The 23148-nt window shown below is 40.6% G+C and overlaps 4 protein-coding genes across 5 annotated transcripts; all 4 read right to left on the bottom strand.

Moving 5' to 3' along the window:
- Positions 1-1445: 1445 nt before the first annotated feature.
- On the bottom strand, positions 1446-4112 carry fbxo45 (F-box protein 45). 2 transcript variants are annotated; one of them, XM_083665688.1, is made up of 3 exons: positions 3639-4112; positions 2882-3238; positions 1446-2560 (listed from the first exon to the last, which is right to left on the bottom strand). In XM_083665688.1, the coding sequence occupies exons 1-3, from the start codon at positions 3999-4001 to the stop codon at positions 2354-2356; spliced, it is 927 nt and encodes a 308-aa protein (XP_083521814.1). In that variant the 5' UTR covers positions 4002-4112; the 3' UTR covers positions 1446-2353. The 2 variants fall into 2 exon arrangements, with proteins under 2 accessions (XP_083521814.1, XP_083521815.1); XM_083665689.1 differs by having other exon boundaries at positions 1447-2539.
- A 3499-nt stretch (positions 4113-7611) lies between these two features.
- Positions 7612-9675, bottom strand: pomp (proteasome maturation protein). Its single transcript, XM_083668050.1, has 6 exons — positions 9634-9675; positions 9245-9345; positions 9027-9087; positions 8545-8646; positions 8332-8425; positions 7612-7986 (listed from the first exon to the last, which is right to left on the bottom strand). The coding sequence occupies exons 1-6, from the start codon at positions 9634-9636 to the stop codon at positions 7919-7921; spliced, it is 429 nt and encodes a 142-aa protein (XP_083524176.1). The 5' UTR covers positions 9637-9675; the 3' UTR covers positions 7612-7918.
- Positions 9676-10368: 693 nt separating this feature from the next.
- cUnh11orf65 (chromosome Un C11orf65 homolog) lies at positions 10369-15574 on the bottom strand (the record flags this gene model as incomplete). Its single annotated transcript, XM_083682281.1, has 9 exons — positions 10369-10547; positions 10873-10928; positions 11125-11295; positions 11660-11793; positions 13178-13387; positions 13619-13672; positions 13863-13955; positions 14926-15049; positions 15555-15574. 9 exons carry the CDS (start codon positions 15572-15574, stop codon positions 10369-10371), a joined length of 1041 nt encoding a protein of 346 aa, XP_083538407.1.
- Positions 15575-19416: 3842 nt separating this feature from the next.
- hus1 (HUS1 checkpoint clamp component) lies at positions 19417-22144 on the bottom strand. The gene is made up of 8 exons (XM_083668007.1): positions 22033-22144; positions 21523-21650; positions 21199-21375; positions 20924-21031; positions 20713-20787; positions 20375-20474; positions 20053-20181; positions 19417-19753 (listed from the first exon to the last, which is right to left on the bottom strand). Exons 1-8 carry the CDS (start codon positions 22082-22084, stop codon positions 19671-19673), a joined length of 852 nt encoding a protein of 283 aa, XP_083524133.1. The 5' UTR covers positions 22085-22144; the 3' UTR covers positions 19417-19670.
- Between the last annotated feature and the right edge of the window lie 1004 nt (positions 22145-23148).

Raw genomic sequence — 23148 nt, 5'->3', positions numbered from 1 at the left:
ATTGCCTATGCAGCCTACTGGCCTAGCAATAGACCCCATGATGCAGCGAAGGCATCACACTTCAACCACAAAAACCTACTGAGGACACACCCATCTCACTCTACTCCTGGTTTTGATCATCAGACAAGAGAGAAGAAACCACTTAACACTCACACCCTTCCTGCCTGACACTGCTGTCTATCACTTCTGCAACAGACAACTGATCTCGGTTTCTTAGTTAAGTTCTCTGACACTTCGGCCCACTCGTTTGAGTTCAAGTATCGAGGGAGAAATACAGCTTCTTACTATTATCTGGTCTCTAGTCTCATACTGGCCATGATCACTGTGGATACCTTTATTCAAGAGTGAAATTCTTGCACATGCACACTCTCTCTCTCTCTCTCTCTCTCTCTCTCTCTCTCTCACACACACACGCACGCACACACGCATGCAAGCATGCACACACGTATGAGTGAGCACTGTAATTGTTTTTCATATGATGCTGCCATGCATTTTCCAATAGTTTTGGAGATAGAATAGGGAATTAGAATCAGGAAGTGATGGAGCTGCCATCGGATGGGTGATCTGTTGTAGCTTCCTTCCTGTTTTCATATTACATGGACTCTCTCACTTCTGACTTGGGTGTGTGATTGGCAGAATGACTTTTAATGACATATTATATCTAAAGGGCCTACCACACTTAGTATATTAAATCTGTCTCAATATCCATGAAGTAAGACATTACTGGTCTGTGACACTTCAATGTGCATTTGTTAATACTTAACGAGATTATAGTAATAAAACAACTGTCACCTCTCTCTCTCACACACACACATTCACACACGCAGGGTCAAGGGAGAGGATAGTCTATGACAGGAGTAATTAGGCAGAACACCACCAGCAAGCAAAGCTTTAATGTGGTACCACACAGTATGGTGGCAAACTAACTAGGATTGATAGAAAGGTTTGGCATAATTTTTTCACCTGCTCAGTAAACAGGCCTCTGAGTATGTCAAGACCCACACATTCTTTTGCAGTAGATTCAGGACACAAGCAACAACCGTAGGGCAAACCTCTGGATGGGTTCTTTACGAGAAACCAAATATATTCATCAATAATAAGGGAGTATTGTGGATAATAATGAAAATACATACATTGTGAAATGTGCTTTTCTAATCAGGAAGTAGCTAGATTAAATACAACTCACTGACAATCTGTAATTCTGATAGAGGACCAAGATTGCCCTCTTGTGGAATAAACATGAAATACTGTACTATACAAGTGTGCACTGGGCAGGTTTTTCCTGGAAACAGAGCTCATGGTTTCCCCATCCTGAAACATAGCCATTAGACAATGACATCATTAAGGTACCACCGTATGTGTTTAATGCATGTTAGAATGGAATGCATTTTCCTATCAAGCCTCATGCCAAACGTTATCTAATTCATTAGCTAACTGCGGTCACCAGTGACTACAGTGTAATATGCTGCATGAATCCCAGAATAAAGCTGAGCCTCTAACGTATGGATCCTTTTTGACATGGTGGTCCACAGTACCGTGTCGGACATTCACAAAACAGGACACATCCAGGCTAGTTTGACATTAGGTATCAGACTGGCACCATGTAGACTTTATTTGAAAGTTCAATGACCTCATTCATAGTACCACGGATAAAACATAAATATCATGAAATACTACAACACCAGGGTAAAAGGGAAGCACAGTAACATTGGACAGAGGGTATATACTTTAGTCCATACTTCTGTTCTTTCTACATGAATTTCAAGAGGAGAAAAGCTTCAATTATATACTGCATGCTATTGACTAGCTTTGCTACTGAAGCAGTCCCTTCCTTTACCGGTTGGCCTAAATGTCCCATATGTAGTTCTCTGAAAATAAAACATTGGGATACATCATTTTGGCGTGGGATCATTCCATGTCCCATTCCTCCATGGCAGTTTAATTTGAGCTAGGCTAGAGTAATGAACAGTTTACATTGCCACATGGATATAATTCGGATAATCTGTGATACGCTTTTCCTCCATCATGATGTGTTTTTACATTTTGGCCACAGTTCGTTTTTGGTTTGGCCTTACAGTATTTGAACAGACATATAACCGCATACAGGACTCCTGTCCTCCCGTACTGTAAATATAATGGTCCAGCAGCCGAAGTGGATATACATTCATCCACAATGAGACAGAAACACCTTTTGAAACAACCCCAACCCCCCACCCCTGTCCATCAATGATCCTTCCATGTCAACTTTGGGTTCCATTCCCGCTGTAGTGGAATGTAAGTAGTCCTCTCTGTGTCAACCAATAAAGTCATTCTCCTTGGCACACCTAACAGGGCACCCCGCCACCATCGGGCTCTACCCATCCAGAGGTTTGCCCAAGTACACCATGGTGACTTCTGTGTTTCCGTAGACGGCAGAAACGGCTGGGAACAAGCAAGCTTTCGGCAGCCCTCTGAAGGCCACACCCAAGAACTCGAAGCCCCTCTCAAAGGCCAGCGTCTTGTCATCCATGTCCAGGATCACTCGTATCCTCTCCCCGATCTGTGAATCAACAACATTATGCTAAAAAGTATATCATTAAGTAATACCTGCAATACACACAAGCTCACTTTTAGGCTGATCTGCATGTTAGCCTAATGAATCTCTGATTTCTAGGAGATCGGGATGGAATACTACACAGGCCTAACACATGGCATTATATTTACCCAACATTTCATGCATCATTTGAGACATGTACGTTACCTAACACGTTAGCCCCCACATGCAAAAACATTTAAGTTTCAAATAGAAACTGTGGGTTTAGGTAGACAGCTGAGGACGTTGTATGGACCTTTGTGTCCCACTTAAAAAGAACACCAGAGGACACACTGTAGGCTAACCTACCTGATATTTGGGTGCATTGTTGCATTGGGGGAAGTTGCCGTTGACCTCCCCATTGTGGAGTAGGTTGTTGTCCACCAGGTTCCAGCCCCAGCTTTGGTCATCGCTGCCCAGGAGTGCCACGTAGCCCTGGCACTGCAAGGCTGCACGCTTGGTGGCGATGCCAATTACTGCCACTGTGCCCAGGGGCCCCTCCCACCAGATCTCCCAGGCATGCCGTCCCTCAGAGAAGCCGATCTTGCCACGAGCCCCGTCAGTGCTCTGGGCGATGGGGTTGCGATGGAGCGTGAAACCGTTCTTCTTGACGTAAACGTTCCGTGAGCAGTCGTGGGAACTCAGAGCGTGCTGGTAAGACTTCAGCTGCAGGAGAAGAAAGCACTGTGTCATTATGATGTATTTGCAGGGCAGGGCACAGACTCCCATCCAGTTCATTGATTGGTTAAGATGCATCTCTTAAAAATAAGGTCTTAAATTGACCTTAAGGCTAGGCTTATATCATAAGAACAGAATAACATTTGACAATCAGAGATCACTTTTATTGTCAGTGGCAGAATGTATCATAAGTAAACAACAAAGCATGGGTTCATATGTCCAGGGGCATTGTGCTTAACATAGTAGTATATATCTCCAATATTGTTACATGACCAAAGTGCTACCTTGTCTCGTTGAATAGCACGCAGAAACCATCTTTGGCCATCTACATTTTAAGTCAGTAAACACTGCAGGCTTACATTACAGCAAACAAACATCCGATTGCTACCTTTCCCTTGTACGTAGGCAGATTGCAGAGAATGCCAGAGCGTAGTGCCTCGTCGCTGAGAGAGCGTGCGCTAAGGCTCCGCCACACCTCGCTGTTTTCGTCAGCGAGACAATTGTTCCAGTGCCAGCAAACCAATGAGCACCGCATTAAGTCATATAAGTCCAAATACGAGAACAAATGCTCCAGAACCCGACTGGGTAGCCTGCCTGCGACTCCCGCACCTCCGCCCGCTGCGACATAGGAGGATCCGGCGGAGCTACAACTGGCAGCGGCTGTGCCTATGCAAGAGGACGCACCTCCGGCGGCCGCTCCCGACATTTCTAGATTTGTAGACAGCCCGATAAAGAGTCTTGGCTTCAGCATAAATTCCTATCTAAAATGAATTAAAAACGAAACATTTCAAACAACACGCCACTAAATCACGGCAGTAACGTTATTATGATGCAGGTAATTCGATGAACCCTGCCCGGTTGGTAAAAGGGAAGCTAAAGTGAAATGAGACTGATGGTCCCGGAAATGCTTGTAAGCAAATCGTGAATGTGAATTAAATATTTCGTTGTTGTTTTTTTGTTTTGTTACAATTTTGAATCATATTTCAAACAGATTATGTTCAAATAATTCACACAATATTGATCTGAAAATTATAATATTTCAAATTAATTCTAGCAACCGAGGACCTAGGCCGATCTTGTACAACCCCTTGATGCTGATCTACAATCCGCGGCCCCATCAAGGGTTGGATTTTCAGGAGCTGGACCTGTCGAAAGGATACCGTCAGAATCAGACACACACAAGCTTTTATAACAATAATGATGTCTGAAAAATCTTTCTTCCCAAACGTTTTTTTTTCTTCCAATGTGGTCAGTCAGGGCTGTAGAGCGAGTGTTTTGCTCGCTCTACAGCGACTATAATTGTGAGGAAAATGTGTATTTAGGAGCATATTTGCGAGTGCAACTTTATGCTTACACAAATAAATGGTATGTGTGCGTGAGGCGAAATTAACTTTCGTACAGACAAAAATGAAGTTGAGTAGCGGACGAGATTTTCAAATGATATATAATAAAATAATATAATTTGCACTACTGTAGCCTACATGGTCGTGTAATCATATTCCCTTTTGCTTATGTGATTAACCTCATGGGACAGACATATTTATCATCTACAGTAATTACATTCTAAATACAAAAAAATTGCTTCACCTTCTTCTATGTCTTCTCTATAGATGTTTCAGTAAATGAGGAAGTTTTGGGTGATGAACAGTAGGCCTGATATGGCAGGACTGATATTTCATTAAGCATGTTCAGGCCTAAAGTCTATATTCAGATCTAAGGTATGTTTAAAGGGGTAATCTGGGATTGGTACATACATTTTTGGACTTTTAAATTAATGATATATAGGCATTGATTCTTGAAGAATGTAACTTATAATTGCCTCATGAGCTTAGTTCAACTATATTCTGTATATAGTGAAGGGTCGGGCAGAAGAGGTCATAGGTCAAGAGTTCGGTGTCCCCTCAGCCATTGAAAAAAACTGTTTAGTGTATGCTCATAAGAAAAGATCCACCGTCTGATCCTTCATTATTGATCACCTAAAGTCCTTCAATAGGGTTATAACCCTAACCCTTGCACAACTCTGTCTATGAATTTCAGAGTGATTACATTTCTCCAGCCAGGTCACCACTTTGTTGTTGTTAGAATCCCAGATTGCCCCTTTAATAATATAGTGTATAAGAAGCATAATGCAGAGGTTAATTTTGGTCTGTGTATGTTTTGGCCATTTGTTTTGTAATTAACAAATATTTTGTAAATAACAAAACCAAGAACGAGACATGAGTTGTTTTCATTTTTTAAACAGAAGTCCTTTTTTAATAAGCACCAGGTATTAAGCACCTGCAATATATAGGCTACATTTTCTTGATGGGTTTAAACTCTCTCATATGAATGGGCTATCATATGACATCATATCGTATGGTGTAGTTTTAGTGGGGTAGTTATAGAGTGTGGGGTGTACTGAGGTGGTTGGTGAGTGAGGGGTAGTGTGTGAGTGTGGGGTGATCTTCAATCATCCAAAACATTTAATCTGAGAATAATAACAGAAATGGGGAAGTAAGAGAGAATGTGCCATAGTACACTCACTCACTCACACACACACACACACACACACACACACACACACACACAAACACACACACACACACACACACACACACACACACACACAAACACACACACACACACACACACACACACACACACACACACACACACACACACACAAACACACACTGCTGACTTTAGACAAGCAACTTTGTGGGCTTGCAAAGTGTTATTTTGGTAGTGGAAACGGTTTAAAGATGTAATAAGTTGTACATTAAAAGCCACATATGCAAAGCCATTTCCTGTGCGCAGTAGTGACCGGCTCTGCGTCGTCGTCGTCCTGCTGTCCAGGGTCCTGATCTACTGGCTGTGGCACCGGGAGACGTCTCTCTCTGGCGATGCTGTGGAGCATGCAGCACGCTGTGACGACCTTGCAGGCCTTGCCAGGAGAGAGTACAATTGTGCCACCACAACCATCAAGGCAACTAAACCTGCTCTTCAGGACTCCAAAGGTCCTCTCCACAATGCTCCTGGTGGCACTGTGTGGCCTGCAAGTTATCCTGACTGGGAGTCGCTGGGTTGGAGAAGGGGTCGTCATACACCAGGGCAGGAGGGGGTATGCTTTATCACCTTTGACCAAATAGGCCCGTACTAGATCACGTATGTGCATGAATGAACACTTTGAAAGTTTGAATGAATACTTAAATAAGGGAAACGTACCCACTAACCAGCGTTCGCGTAGCGTATCTGCTTCAGCCCAGAGTTGCGCAATATAAAATAATCATCTGCAGACCGCGGGAACTTGGCACACACCCCCCTCCTGATTTTGTTTGTTCGTGGTCGCACATCACCTGCACGTTCATACTACGCTGTCTTTTTCGGTTCCGGTAAATGTGCTCCAATTGTGAAGGGGCATGACATGGAATCCGGCCTTTATCGCGCGCCTCTCTGCTGTCGAGGAATCTAATGTAAGACTGTATGTGCTTCAGGAATGCCTCCAAAAACTGGCCGAGCACTGCTGCTTGTGACAGACCTACCACATCCCCTAGAGCTCCGCAAGCACATTTGGCGCGTAAAGCACAGATCCGCATGCGTAAGGTGATGCGCAAGGAAATTACAATAAACCCCTATGAGAGCCATGTTTGTTTAATATTTCTACCTAAATATTCCACAACATTGTGGCTGTTCTCCTCTCATGCAAGTTCATTTTTGATAAAAAAAAAAAAATTGTTGTGTGTGTCTATAAATGGAGATAATTAGTTGAGAAGGGAAAATGTATGGACATTACAGCATATGACAATGGACTCAATTGTTGGCAACTGTTGACTATTGGTTGTTCCAGCCCAACACAAGATTTCATCTTTACATTACACTAAAAGACAATAAATGGACTAGAACAAATGTAGGTTACATTGGCTCTCTAGAATTGGAGTTGCAAAGCCCTTGCTTATGGTGTGTGGCATACAAGGAACACAACAACAACAAAAAATATCATCTTACTCATTTACTTTACTCACTGAGATAGTGTTATCAAGTGTTCATAACTCTCTGGAGCCAACAGAAACACTATCTAATAGATCACCTCTCAATCAACGAGGATTCCCCTTTTGAAAACATTACAATGAATTACCTTGTTCTTCAAATCAGACCATAAACACTACTTTTGTCTGTCATTTCATGAAGTCTAAAATGCTATTCCAACTTTCATAACTCTGGACCAAAGAAGAAAACAAACAGACAAACACCCCCTTCACTGTGAATCCCTCATAAAAAGCTACTAGAAATACTTAAAAGATTTTCAAACCTAAATATAGACATTGTATCAATATAGTATGCCTTATAGTTTATCCGGTAACAGTAAAATACACTCCAAATGATTCAATAAGATATGGACTTTATTAGAAACACAGGAATCAATCCAACCATACAAAATTCTTGAGTGCTGTCCCGAGTATGTTGAAGTAACCATTTCTATAGCACACACCAAGTCAGTGGTCACTAACCCTGGTCATTGACAGCTAAAAGGTGTACTTTTTATTACAATACTTATAGAATCAGATGTGTTCAATGTTGGGCAGGAACAGAACCCTGTACACTCAATAGCTCGCTAAGACCAGAGTTAGTAACTACTACTTTAACAAATGAACAGAAAAAGAAAAAAAACAGCCTGGGGTGTGGTCGCTCTCACAGCAGTCCCAGCTTGTACTCCACCATGATGTGGGGCTCTCCCATCACCTCACTCTGGGTTGGATCTGCAAGGAGACAATATGACAATGAGTTCTCCTTCACAACAGACACCTAATGCTGGTGCCGTTCTCATTAGTCTCGTGTAATGTGGCTTAGTGGCTTTAAACAAGTGGCTGAATTGAGGAGCAAGGTCCCAATATAATAATGCCATTTAGCTGACGCTTTTATCCAAAACAACTTACATTGCAGTGAGTGCATACATTTTTCAGCATATATGGTCCCAGTGGGAATCAAACCCACAACCTAAGCGTTGTTAGCTGAGCCATAGAGGACCGTAAGGTCCTGATTTAGAAGTTGTCTGCTGTGCAATATGAAAACTATGGTAAAGGCTGTTGTAGTGTAACAATCACCATTGAGGATGTCCTCGAAGCCGATGCTTTCATCATTCCCTCTGAGTGTGTCCAGGGCCAGGTGTGAGCTCTGCAAGAATGGCAGGCGTTGGATCTGAGATAAGGAGAGGGAGGGAAGGAAAAATAGAAGGTGGAAATAAACCACAAATTAATAAAATAATTGTGTTCTTATTGTCTGTCTGTCTGTCTGTGTGTGTGTGTGTGTGTACGCACCTGTCTGGCAGCCCTGTACTCCATCTGTAGTTTAAGGGGAGCATGGAGGCCCTGGATGTTTCTGAGGGTGGAGAAATTCATCTTGTCCTGGTTCAGCTGGAACTGCATGGGGAAAAGAAAGAAAACGCTCAATACTGGGGAATAGCATCATAATCTGGGTGAGTTTAAGTTGTGTCTTTCTCTCCCCATACTGCATTCTATTTATTCTGCTTATAATGTTACTGCTAATACATATACTGCTACACTGCACTACTTACACTGCTCATATACTGCACTACCTGTATATATTGTTCACACTGCACTTTTCTGCTTCTTTTGCACTTCTGGTTAGACGCTAACTGCATTTCGTTGTCTCTGTACTTGTACTCAACAATGACAATAAAGTTGAATCTAGTCTAATCTAATCTCCTTTCCACACAATCACCTGAAAACACTTGATAAGTGAAGAAATAAGAAAATGTAAGCAGAATAATAACACTCACATTCTTTTCTGACAGCTCCAACTGGTGGCTGGGGAGCAGTTCATTTTTCACACTGCTGAACCTGTGTGCGAGAAGGAGAGAGGGAGGTCAACCTTAAACATTTTGCAGCTAACCAGCAATGATGAGGAAAAGCAGATACTGTTATCACTGCAACAGTCCAATACAATGTGGCTAGATGCAAGGTGATTAGCTAACGAGAGGTCTCTTAGCTGCCTCACCCGCTTCTGAGCGTATCCTGGACGCCATATGCCCCGGCCTGTGGGCATAAGCCTGTCACCGGTACACTGTCCTTCAATTGCGAGCGGAGTCCACGGGTATTCTGTTTTAGTGGGAAAACGCCAGATTACAACCACATTAGCTGAGCCCAAGTACTTGGTTGACTGGCCAACACCAATCATCCTAGCCACCTAGCGATAGCACTGACAAGAGTGACTAATCACATTTGCTAAAATCATCAGTGTAAACAAGTGTTTCAAAGCCATAACCTCTTGGTTGGCATGCCACTTTGTCATACATCATCGTATATTCAGTCCAAAAGATAAATAATAGGACCCAGAATTAATTAGTAAATGTTGATACAAATTGGATAGCCAGCTAGCTAACTTACCATTGTCGTGATGCTTGTAGTTTCTCTTTCTTTAACATCCGGTCCGTTTCTCGTTTATTTGACGAAACTTCCGGATCAGATCAGACAGAGAAGCTAGCTTTGCTAGCCGTCAGTCGAGATTCTGTCGCCAGTCTTATAGCATTTTTTAGTTTCCTTTTTCTTTTTATGACCAGCATAATTATCATTAAAATGTATGTATATTATATAACATATATACATTCATCATATAATGCCAATACTATATCTAGCTATATCTACCAACTATGATAAGCTTTTGAACAGCATGGGGGTATAGCTCAGTGGTAGAGCATTTGACTGCAGATCAAGAGGTCCCCGGTTCAAATCCGGGTGCCCCCTCATTTTGCTCAGAATCAAATTAGGCATCTTTGGTTCACATATTGTAAATTCTGTCTACTGTACTGGTTGCCACATTTTCTATCTATCTGTGGCTGGCACAAATAAACTCTTCAACACACCTCTGCATACCCCATTCAGCAAATGAGAGCGTAACTGACTCAGAAAGTTTTGAGTAGCCTGAAGAGAAGACTAATTATTTTATTAACTGTAAAGAAATGTATTAACTGCAACATTTTCTGTACTTTTTCTGCTTCACATTTTATTGCACTTTGGACATTCTATTTTGTAATGTCTTTCTGTCAGTCATCTCTGGATTAAAAAGGCAACTCAGTCTGACAGTCAGACAGTCAGTCAGTTGGTCAGTCCAGTCTTTATGTATTATGATGGCTGGTTCATGGTAGCCAGGTTCCAGTCTGATATGTTGGCCTTGGAGTGTTCTGACTTGATGAGGCTGGAGACCAGGGGGTGGATACAACTGTAGGTGCCCACCTGACTGTCCTCCTGGCCCAGCCCAGAGGACTCACACGGGTCCAGCTTGGACAGGACCAACCTCTTATCTACAGGTGGAGGGGGAGAGAGTTGAATGGTGGTTGTAGGGAGCAGAATAAAGATACAGAGAGAAACATGGGGTAAACAGGAAGAAAAAGGGGTGGGTGGGAGAAGGAAAGAAACAGAGGGATGTGGATGGGAATAAGAGGAAGAGAGAATGATACAGATGAAAAGGGAGAGATATCCTGTTATGCCCCTCTTTGACCAGCAAGATGCAGTATAACCTCACTTAAATTGTTGCTGTGTGTGATTGTCTGGATTGGAATTGTCTGAAGAACAAGTCGTCAAACCAAGACAGTAATGAAGTTTACCAATTTGACCGGACTTACTGACCTTTGCAAGACTCTGAGGAACCACTGGTGCCCACATCTTTCCACTCACTCATATACCTGTAAATAACAATGTACGTATTATGCAGCTGTACTATTGTGTAAGTGCAGATATTACTATATCATAGCATTGCCTATTATATGGTCCAATATGCTGTATTAGGAAAAGTCATGCTGGTAGATTCTATTGAAGAGACGTCTAATCTAAATGGGAATCAGCTGCATCAATATAGAAAAATATCATCGTCATAGTTACTCGTCAAAGTTGAGCGCATTGGTCCACTCCAGTAGCTCATCCACCTCCCACTCTACAATGTGGTTCGGTCCTAGCTTCTCTACGGCTTCCATCATACCCTGAGTCGACCTCTCCACCAGAACAGCCGTTTCTCTGTGCTCTGTACGAGCATGCAGACAGCCTTGGTCATACCTGGGGACAGGTGAGACAACAGCTAAGAGGGAAAGACAGGTAAAGATGGACAGGTGAGAAGATGATAGGGGACAGGTGATAGGGACAGATAGGTAGGAGGGACAGGTTAAGGGGGCAGACAGGTAAGAGAGATAGGTTTTACCTACGTAGGTAAGAAGCGGGAGTGGTGGTTTTGTATTGATACACATGGTGAGGTGAGAGGAGCAATATACTGTAGAGTAGATAGAGGGACAGGATCTCAGTGCTGTTACAGGTGCACCCATACACAGGGTGAGGCAGGAGAGGAAGGGGGAGCATCACACCTGCACAGTTGTGAAAACTAAAAGACTGACCACCCACAGTTCCTTCACACTCCCCGACTCACATCTTTTTCAGCCACTCAATCTTCCTTCTCTTCTTCCTCATCTCCACGTACTGCTGGCGCTGGAGTTTTAAATGGTGGAACTCCACCTTCTTGCTCGAGGTGTCCAAGGTGATGGTGTCAGTAAAGAGAGGAAACTGAACCAAGGAATAGAGAGGGAGAGAGGGAGAGAGGGAAAGGAGAAATAGCAGGATATGTTGACGATAGTTTGAGTCATGTACACATATATCTAGCCTTCCTCTTGTGTTCAAGTCAAATCTAACCGATTTACAACTTTTCCTAAATATAAATATTGTGTTTTTCATTTGATTGCCTCAAGACCTTATGTTTTCTTCCACACTAGGCATTTGAACATATAAAATTGCTGATCACCACTTTCATTGAATTTTGAGTGGTTTAGTCAACTTTGTCACACCTGTGGGGTTCCGGGTCTAAAATGACCGCCATAGGAAAAGAATGGGTAATGAAATGTAAAAATACATACATACAATAGGAAAAAATACATAGAAATGTAGATACATTTTCAGTGTCTGTTCTTTGTATATTCACTGCAGTTACTAATGTCAACCACCAGCTGAAGACATTGTTTCACAGCTTAAAAAGTTGTTAAATCAAATTTGGTGATGATTTATGGTTTTTGTGTTTATATAAGAGCAGTTAAAACAGAGCGGCCAAATTTGGCCGCGAACACTATAATAAGGGGGGATGATGAACACAGAGAAAGGCTAGTCTATGTATACATATATCTATATATCTAGTCTATGTATACATATATCTATATATCTAGTCTATGTATACATATATCTATATATCTAGTCTATGTATACATATATCTATATATCTAGTCTATGTATACATATATCTATATATCTAGTCTATGTATACATATATCTATATATCTAGTCTATGTATACATATATCTAGTCTATGTATACATATATCTATATATCTAGTCTATGTATACTTATATCTATATATCTAGTCTATGTATACATATATCTAGTCTATGTATACATATATCTATATATCTAGTCTATGTATACTTATATCTAGTCTATGTATACATATATCTATATATCTAGTCTATGTATACTTATATCTATATATCTAGTCTATGTATACATATATCTATATATCTAGTCTATGTATACATATATCTAGTCTATGTATACATATATCTAGTCTATGTATACATATATCTAGTCTATGTATACATATATCTAGTCTATGTATACTTATATCTAGTCTATGTATACATATATCTAGTCTATGTATACATATATCTAGTCTATGTATACATATATCTAGTCTATGTATACTTATATCTAGTCTATGTATACATATATCTAGTCTATGTATACATATATCTAGTCTATGTATACTTATATCTAGTCTATGTATACATATATCTAGTCTATGTATACATATATCTAGTCTATGTATACATATATCTAGTCTATGTATACATATATCTAGTCTATGTATACATATATCTAGTCAGGCGTCTCTGCTCTGACCTACCTTGCCAGAGAGGATCCTCCATCCGTTGTTCTCTACACGGCGGTACCACCCAGAGCGATCGTCCGGTAACAGGGGTCTCTGGTTGTGGATCTGCCTGGGGACAGGCCTCTTCTGGCCTGGGTGGGTGTAGTCCTTAGGGCTGTTGGCACACATATCCACTATGGGTCGATGGGTGAAGATCTTATAGTAGATGTTGGGGGGAAATGTGGTCTTCCGGAGAAATAACAAACATTCATAAGTCCCCTATGAATTGTGGACCTTTGTGCTATACTACAAATGCACATTTCTAATGATCTCTGGCCTATATGGTAAAGTTCCAAATTGTGTGGACTAATGTCAATGTTTGGCTGTTTGACCCTGTTCAAGACTAGAATGGCTTGTGTAAGTAGATGCAGTTCAAATCAAGCCATGGATGTACATGAATGTGAAAGGTTCACTCACCCCGCCCAGTCTGAACCTAATATATACCCCAGCCGCAGCATCCAGGATATCTGCCTGGAACAACAGCATCACTCACATTGACCAAGGATTCATAATTTTTCAAATATGTTATTACTGTAGTGTGTGTGTGTGTGTGTGTGTGTGTGTGTGTGTGTGTGTGTGTGTGTGTGTGTGTGTGTGTGTGTGTGTGTGTGTGTGTGTGTGTGTGTGTGTGTGTGTGTGTGTGTGTGTGAGATGACTGTACCTCTCTGGGGTTGACTGATCTGAGGAAGAGCCGTGGGTCTCCCTGGTTGCGGAATGTCACAAGGTTCTTGAAGTACTTGAACACATGTGTGTCCTGTAGATAATATTTTTAATAATAATAACAATAATTATGTGGAGGTCAATGTTAAAGGGGAACTCCAGCAGTAGTTTCACTTCCTAACCCTAAAGGTGGTATTTGGGAAACCCCACTTTGAACCGCTAGGACAAGCAAGTCGTCTCATTAAGGAAACCGACGTTATGGCTCAAAACATTCAATTTTAGGTGACAGTCTGAGTCTGAGATTTTGAACTTTTCATTTAAAATCATCATAGAACATCATGGGTAAGTGGTTTGCAGTTTGAAAGGTTGACATATATCACTGGAGTGGGCCTGTAAACAGTGTTTAGGTGTCTGTGGGCTCTATTTTCAGCCGGCACAAAATGGACGCAAGTCCAAACGTCGGTGTCGTGTCAGTATATGTCCCCTTGTCAGATAGTGTTTTGTTTTTTTCACTATTAATTGTGGTTTTAAGAGGTATATATGGCAAAACATAATTGATGATGGCTTACGTACCTGTCACTATTGCATTCCAAGTGTTTTCAAGCATTTAAAAAAATATTTGAACATGAATGATTTAATGATTTAATTTATGTTAATTGATGACATTAATTGATGTTATCGCAATTTGTCAATTTATTGAAAATGAAATGCTTTGGAGGACCAAGTGTTATAAGTGTAAACCTCTATCATTGTTATTTTACAGATTACTTAACTTAAACTTAAATACTTTTTAATACTTTTTTTTTTATTATCAGATTTGGACAATATGTGGAAAACAAAGGATAATGTAATATAATAATATCATTAAAACATTATATAGGGTGAACTAGACCTACCCCTTTAAAATTAGGCTCTATTCTTCTCTCAAATGTCACCAGAATAGTTTGGATACAGTATTTGCTTGTATACTTCTGTGCCTCTCTGTATCTTTGTTCATGTTTCTGTGTGTCATTGTGTCTCTTTGTGTGTGCAAGTGTAGGTCTACTGTGCTGGGTGACACACACCACATGTCTCCTCCATGTCCTCTGTATGATCCTGGCTGATCTGCGGTAGAGTCTCTCCTGCCACGCCAGAGATTCGCTATTATTCTCAGAAGGTGGATCTTCCTCTGGGGATGCCGTGGGGGCACTAATGGGTGGGGATGGGGCGGGGTGGGGTATAATGTAATATTAGCACGTGTACTATCTTTGTCTTATGATGACCGTTGGATAGATGATTCACTTACTAAAACAAATGTATTTGTTGTCAGTCGCTTTGGATAAAGGCGTCTGCTAAATGCCATAAATGTAAAAATGTAAGTGTACTATCTCACAGATTTTCTACCACAAATGACTACCAGTTGCATTACATTTAAGTCATTTAGTGTTTTTTTTTTGTTTTTTTAATCCAAAGTGATTTACAATAAGTACATTTATCTAAGTATTCAGTGAATCAACTATACATCAGTCAATGTTAGTAAAACCTTCGATGAGCACAAGTGCCATCAGCAGTGACAGTGCTAGAGAAAGGAATAAAACATATATTTTTTTTTTTAATGAATGACAATTGTGATAACTGAGAACTAATTGGGGTAATGAGTAGTAGAGATATAGATATCAAGCACTTGGAAGCTGCTAACCTTTCCAATGTGTACCTGATCCTGTTCCTCTCCATGCTTGTGTAGACGACCAAAACCTTTAAGAAGAATGGGCAAGTTAATCAAAGTTCATCAAAACTACCTTGACTTTATGCGGTGTTATAGAACACTCGCGTGCATATGATTCCTGGCGCAACACTTATTGAACATGAATAATGCCAGTACTGCAGGCTCCCCTACCTTGCTGATGTAATTTCAGTTACCGACGTGTGTCAGACAGACGCTTCAAATTGCAAACATGTAAAAAAACAAAAAACATCGTGTATTTTCTTACAAACTAAAAGATATGTGAGAGTCAAGAGCGATAATGCTACCGTAAAATGTAAACTTTGGGCAAACGCATCTGGTTACCAAGCAACAATAGGCATAGCGCGTCATGCTAGATTTGCCTCACCCTTGTGCAATGGCCTCACCCCCTTTTGATGAGAGTGAAAAACAGATTTAGCCTACAGTCATTTTCATATTTTAACATGAACATGATATCTCCCATTTATTAAAAAGGACTCATAATAATCTAGACCTCTCCCTTTGCTATTCTGCCAAAAATCTCTTTCAGTGCCATAGAGATAAATAGGTCACTTTGAAGTGTATGGCCGGAGTACATAACCAACAAGTTTGCTAAGACATGGCTTTAGCTTCAAACTCATCTGTTCCATATTCTAGCAGTGTTGCCGGGTAGAGTGGTACCAGAGATGGATTGAAATCTTTGAAAAATATTAATAAATGTGTAAACATGACAACATGTAATAATTGCACCAATATGTACATTTTAAAGATTAGAAATACTTTTTCTAAATTGTATATACTTTCTGTTGGGTAATTTGTCCTTATTTCAGCAACAATAACAGAAAATATTGTGATCCTATCACTTTCCATTCATGTTTTAACTCGTGCTTTTATTTTGAAGCCGCGAAAACAACGAGTTGGAGCTCAGAGAAGACAGATCATAGAGATGTAGACTGCTCTCTTCATTCGAGCATATGGAGTTAGCGCCCCCAAGTGGATAGTAGCATAAGCGCTTGATACATTGCGTCCATCAATCCTTTATCAGCCTCTTATCTAACATGGTAATAACAACATTTTAAATCAGCATCTCTTCTTACTTCATTTATCTCGTTGTCATTTTGTCACTTGTATTTTGTTTCTTGTATTGATAAAGCCTATGCTGCTATCATTGTCTCTGTCCGTTCGTATGTCACACGCTTTATCTTCGACACCACTTGGACCATTTTTACGAAACTTGGGTGAATGATGCGTCTTGCTATTGTTAGGAGTTCCGAGGTGAAGCCGATTCATCTCGTGATGGTGCGGCATTATTTATTCTGACTTTATTCTGAAATCAAACTCTTAATTCATCTTCTAATTTTGAAATTTCCCGGAGATTTACAGCTTTGACCAATACAGTTAATCAGTAATAATTCCCAGAGTGCACCGCGTCACCGAATTTCAGAACGCAAGAAAGCTGTAAAGGTTACAACGAAGGCACTTTAATCAACACTCACTCGAGAATATACAAGAATATCATATTGACTATGCCATATTGGATATATATATATATAAATATAACTGCCACACCGTAGACCGGAAATAGTGGCCCGTTATAACCTATATATACTCCGTATTACACGGTTGCAATCGGTTGGTCCGAAAGCAGTGGGGATCACAATTGATTGCTACAGTCAGTTACAGAATTCCTTGTTTCTTCTCTCCCCTCTCCCACTGCTGACTTTGACTAGCCTTTTGCATACCGTACTTTACATTATGTATCTATTATCACGATTATATGACAGACAAGTCAAAAGCATCAGTAATAAATTGTATGTATTAATTAGGTTGCACGTGTTGAGATGTAGTCCCATTCACACCAAATAGTGTACCTAGGAATTTAGTGGGTTGCTTAACTAATTAACAGTAAACTACACCTCATAACGGACACCGAACATCTTCATGCAACAAAGGAAACAATAGATGCAAATGTTTATGTTATGTTCTGTTTTCATTTTCCAATTTGTCTTTTGAAATTTGGTCCCGAAAATGTAGAATCAAATGAATGAGGGCACTGTAACAACCGATAATGTAATAAATGTTTATAATGTAATCACCTTTGCATTTATAATGTAGCCTAATAAAAGTGGATAATGTAATAACTTGCCTGCACTCAGAAGCTGTCCAGTCCCAGGGCTGTAGTGGATACCACTCTATACTGGATAAGACTGGTGTAGATAAAGTGTTTTCAGAGCTGGCCAACTAGGCACTGCTAGCATGGCATGAACATTGGAATTACTACTTACAAATATCATATTTAAAAAACTAAATGTTCTCAAAGGTGAAGCAAGACTTATTTCTGTACAAAAAAAAGCAGTTTAACTCTCAAACTCAGTTTTTCAATATGTGTTTTAAAAGACAGTTTATCATCTATCCAAATCCCCAGGGACTTGTTTAATTTGGACTCCTGCTAGGGTACAAATATATGCAGATCATTGTAATCAATATTACGGGATCTAGACAAAAACATACATTTAGTTTTGTCCTGGCTACAAAGAGATGAAAACCTTGCTGAAGGCCAAGAATAGCCTGCTGAACTGAGGGGGCACAGGAGTAGACAGCAGTATCATCAGCATAAAGACGCAATTTACAATTGTTCAAGGACACACCAACATTATTTATGTAAATGATAAACTAGAATCAAACCTTGTTGAACACCTTTATTAACGTTGAGAAAACTAGACTGAACTCCATCTACTAAAATACATTGAGTCATATCCTGCACAGGCTGACTGATCCAAACCAATGGCAGATAGCCTCTGTAATAAAAGATCAGCCTTATTAACCTTATGAGAGATCAACCTTATCAAAAACCTCAGACAGTGATAGAGAGTATTGCACAATGCTGTTCCTTTTCCTGAGAGAACACCATGTCATTTGTAACTATGGAAACAGCAGAGATGGTGCTATGTCCATATCTAAAACCTGACTAGTTTTATATTCATTAAAGGCAATTTATTGATCAAAAGGACTGCATCTGAAAATGTATCAGGGACTCCATTATTTTTTTAAGAAAGCTTTGAGATAGGGCTTATTGAAATCACTGGTTAGTAATGCTCATTGTAGTTGTCTTTGATACTAATATATTTGGTTTGAGTCACTCAATTTCATATCTTACCTTTGAACATGATGTGATTGAGGGAAGAAAAAGATGGAAGAAATTGACAGGGTCATGTCAGGGTCAAATGTCTGTAAAAGCCCTCTATTAGCGGTCAATGGTCAGTAACAAAAACTACATCCAATAATCTTTGAGACAATCCAACACGGTTTCTCTATGTTTTGTGGTGTTATGAAATCCATGGTGTGTGTACGTGCATGTGTGGTCCGTGCATACATGTGTGTCTGTGTCTGCGTGTGCAGACAATTTTGGCAAGTTATTACATTATTAATCCAAAAAGCTGTACACACCAGATGATGTAGTAAAATTACTATATTTTCCATTTAACAAGTTAATTACATTATCTGGCAAGTTATTACAGTATACTGTTTTATTACATTATAAATGCAAAAGTTATTATCCAGTGTTATATCTGGACATTTCATTTGCTTTTCTTTCCTACTTATTTACTTACTTTCATAAATTGAAAGATCAGTGTCTTACATTGGTTATCTTTCACAATCATAATCATTAGCTTTCCTTTTGAATCTGTGGATCCTTCTATCAGTCTTCCTCCGCATCATATTTGTATACTGATCCCATGCATTCATCACATAGAATAACGGATCAAACCAACAGGAATAACTGGTCCGAGAACAATGATCTTAAGTAAAATACTTTATTTATATAGAATAAAAAACATTGTAATGTGAGAAACTTTGGAAAAAATAATAGGTGATTTACAATTTACAAGGCATCAAAATGTATACATAGGCTAGCCTAGGCTTTTTTCAAAAGCATGCAAATATACATCAGAAACAAACTTGCTTCAGTCCAAAGAGCATACTTTTGCAGGAAATGTATTGGCTCTCATTAGGAAATGTAATTACCAAGAGATAATTGTTAGGGACGTCCAGACAGCAATGTCAATTCATTTATTCAATGTCTTATGATGAAGGACACTTCTCTCTTTAAGCCACAGCTGGGATGAAGTACTGGAGGGACACATCTTCATGCAGTAGAATCAAATGAATAATCCTTTTATGTACAATATCTGGGGAGAGAAATGTTGATGAATGATATGTGCCATCACAGGACTACCAGCAGACTTTGATAATGACTAAGTATAGCAATGCAATGTCACAATTTAATCTGTTCAAACAAAATAATGAGCACTAGTCAATTTTATTATGGTGGGAGCAAGTTTGGTAGCCAAACACTAGCATTGTCATGTCAGTGCTGCATGCTTGTTTGTGTGTTCTTAAAACAGCAAGTGATGTTCCACTTTACCAGCGTATAAGCACACTGCTTTCAAAACCTGTAAGAATAAAACTTCAACGAATCTTGACTCACTGCACATTGCCTTGCTGGGGTTGACCTGCTGGCCCATGAGAAACTGCTGCAGCTTCCTGATGTCCACGCGTGTGTGGGCCATGGTTTCGGGGTCCCTACTCTGAGTACGCTCCTGGGAACCATCGTCACCTGGGGAGGAGGAAACATGCAATAAATCAGGGGATTCTTCAATGTAGTGTAACATTTAGAACTTTGCAGATAGAAACATGTTTTAAAAAGTTGATGATTCTATATTCTGCATGATATAGATTCTAGAAATGCTTTGGTTTGAGACCGCTGCAGCAGCAAGTCTCAATAGATAGAGTAGAGGTGATGCTCCTACCCCAGGGAGGGTTTCCTAGGTCTTTGAAGTGTGTGGTGACAGATACCAGGTCTGTTTCAATCTTCAGGTTCATCTCACCATTCAGGTTAGCCTCCATTACCTTGGACAAAGATAAACAAGACTTTAGACTCAATGCAAACAGCCCACTTAGCTAAATCATAACTCAATTGTATGTTACTACTATAACATATTGAGAGGTTATGTACCATTAACTTGTGATTTCCAAGAAATGTTTTACTTTTCAGCATACCAGGCATAAATTAAGGATATAACAGTGACAACCCACATGTTGCCGGCATGTGTACTGAGTAATCTGGGATAATAATTTGTACTCTTACCAAAAAGTTTGAGAGATTCTTCATTCTATCCACAACATTCTTCATAGTCTTCAATGGAGGTAAATAAATGCTAACCTGCAAGACATTACAGTAAAGTTATTATAGTGAACAAAATTAAACTACTCAATGCACTTTTGTTATGCCAGAACAGAAACAGACCAAAGCAGACAAAACAGACTAGCACCTTGACAACAGTGATACTGGCACTTACGTCAAAGTCTGGCATGCTTGGTTCTTTGAAGTCGTGCCAGAGTCTTCTGGGCATGACGTCCACTGGGATATCGTGGGTGACTACTCGACTAATGCTGGACAGGGTTGGCTTACAGGGGAAGAGAGGAGATGGAAAGGAGCAAAGAGATAAAGTTGACCATGAACCGACCATCATATGAAGGGTAAATATTAATTCCAAGTCCACTATAGATGCTTGTGGACATTGATTTTTTTCTTTTGTCCAACACACATTGGGCCTAAACGTTCGACTCTTACCAGTTCGGCAGCCAGAGTGAGACAGGGACAGTGCTTCTTGGTCAGCTTGATCTTCAAACACTTTGCATTCTGAGCGGTTCTCAAAGCTCTTGAGAGGTTCTCTGGGGTGACCTCCAGGCAGATCTCATTGGCATCAGCAGCCACACCCTCCAACTGATACTCATCAAAGAAGTTAGCCTGGTGTAAACACAAAGAGAGTGAAGTATCAGATTACCGATTTATGTTTATATCTATTAGCAAGCAGTGACACGGCACAATATGTGTAGAGTTAAAAGCAGTAGTATTCTAGTTTCTCTGGGGGAAATCTATCATGTGGGTAGGTACCTGAGATAATTCACACCACATACTGACTCCTCCGCTGGCTACTTTGCCAGACAGTACAAAATACAGGTTGTCTGGGGTCAGACGCAGGATACATGTCTTGGTTAGTTTGGAGATAGTGTTCACAACACCTGTTGGGAGAAATGGAGAAATGAAATTCTACTTCGCCGACGTTCCTAACAGTGACGAACGACGAGAGCAGCACCACAGGTGTGGACAGCAATGACCTTCTCGCACACGTTGACAGCACAGCTAGCGACTCAAACTATCCTACCAACACAAGCTTTGGGTGGCTACATTCTCTAACATGCCACTTGTAGCGGACAAACTGTTTTTTGTAGCAAGGCGTGTTTAGATACCTACAATTTGATTTCCCTCCAGTAGTGTGTAAACATGCACAGCAGCACACATCCAACGCGTAATAGCCGCTAGATAGATGCTATCTATCAAGCTAATAACACTGCCAGTTGTGAGACTAAACTAAACACAAAAGTACACTAGCTCGCTACTCACGTGTGAAATGATTAAGGCACCCAACATCAATCATTTTTGCCCGAAACTTCATTTTAAATTTAGATCACAGACTGTTAGAGGATAGCTGAGGAGTCTAGAAAGTTAGTCTACTATTCTTCTTCTTTAGTGGAGCTGTATGTTGGTTGGCATCAAACGCTACTTGTGCATTACCGCCACCTACTGTCCTGGAGTGTGGGCCAGAGACCGGGAGGAACTAAATCCTACTCGCCGGCCCCGTTTCTCATAAATAGGCAAACAAAACATTGGACACTACATCTGAGGATGTAGCAACATCTTCAGTGATAATTCCTGGATTCCCTTCTCTCTCAGCCCTACTCTCATTCTCTCCGTGTCCCTCCCAAACTGCTCACAATGCACCAACATATGCTCTGTCTGCAGTCCCCCCTCAGTCCCAAAAGACGGCCTCCCCTCTCCAACTCCAACTCCTCTGAATTTGGAACATATGCCTGCCCTTCGACTTCGCCGTCTCTCTGTCCCACTGCTCCTGCCACCTCCGTACCACCACCGTCCATATCAGGCAATAGCCTCTGCCTTACTCAACGACCTCCACATACACCTCCCTAAGTTCGGCTAAAGCATCCACTGCCTCATTCCCCTCCACCCCACAAGGGCCGGTACCCCCCACCTGTATCACCCGGAGATGTGGAGCAGCAGACAGATCTTGCCTGCGCTGTGCATTAAAATACTGTACACTCATCAGCACTTCACATGAATACGAGCAGATGACAACACTGTCTGGCCTCACTTCCTCCACCTACTGCGAGGCAATCAGCACCGCCAACATGTGTGTATACACAGCCAAATGAAGTTGTGATGCAGTGTTCAATGTGGCCCACTAGTGGTCCGTTTGTCTTAAACATATGTTTGTCTTTAGTATCGTATGCATATTTGTTTGCGCTGAGACATTTTTCGAGAAATCCTGAAGATAGCGCTCGAGTCGCTTTTCTGTTCAAAGGAATTCCCACACCTCTCTGTGCATGTGAGAAAAGGATACATATCCCTTATATATTACGTTAGTTACATGTCAGGAATGTGCTAGACCGAGGCTTATTGCATCGAGTCAGCTTAGTTATTTACCTATATTTTTTATTAGGT

The sequence above is a fragment of the Argentina silus genome, assembly GCF_951799395.1.
Source record: "Argentina silus genome assembly, chromosome: 1".
Classification (NCBI taxonomy): domain Eukaryota; kingdom Metazoa; phylum Chordata; class Actinopteri; order Argentiniformes; family Argentinidae; genus Argentina; species Argentina silus.
The sequence above is the reverse complement of the archived record's forward strand: the minus strand, read 5'-3'. Positions and strand labels throughout refer to the sequence as shown.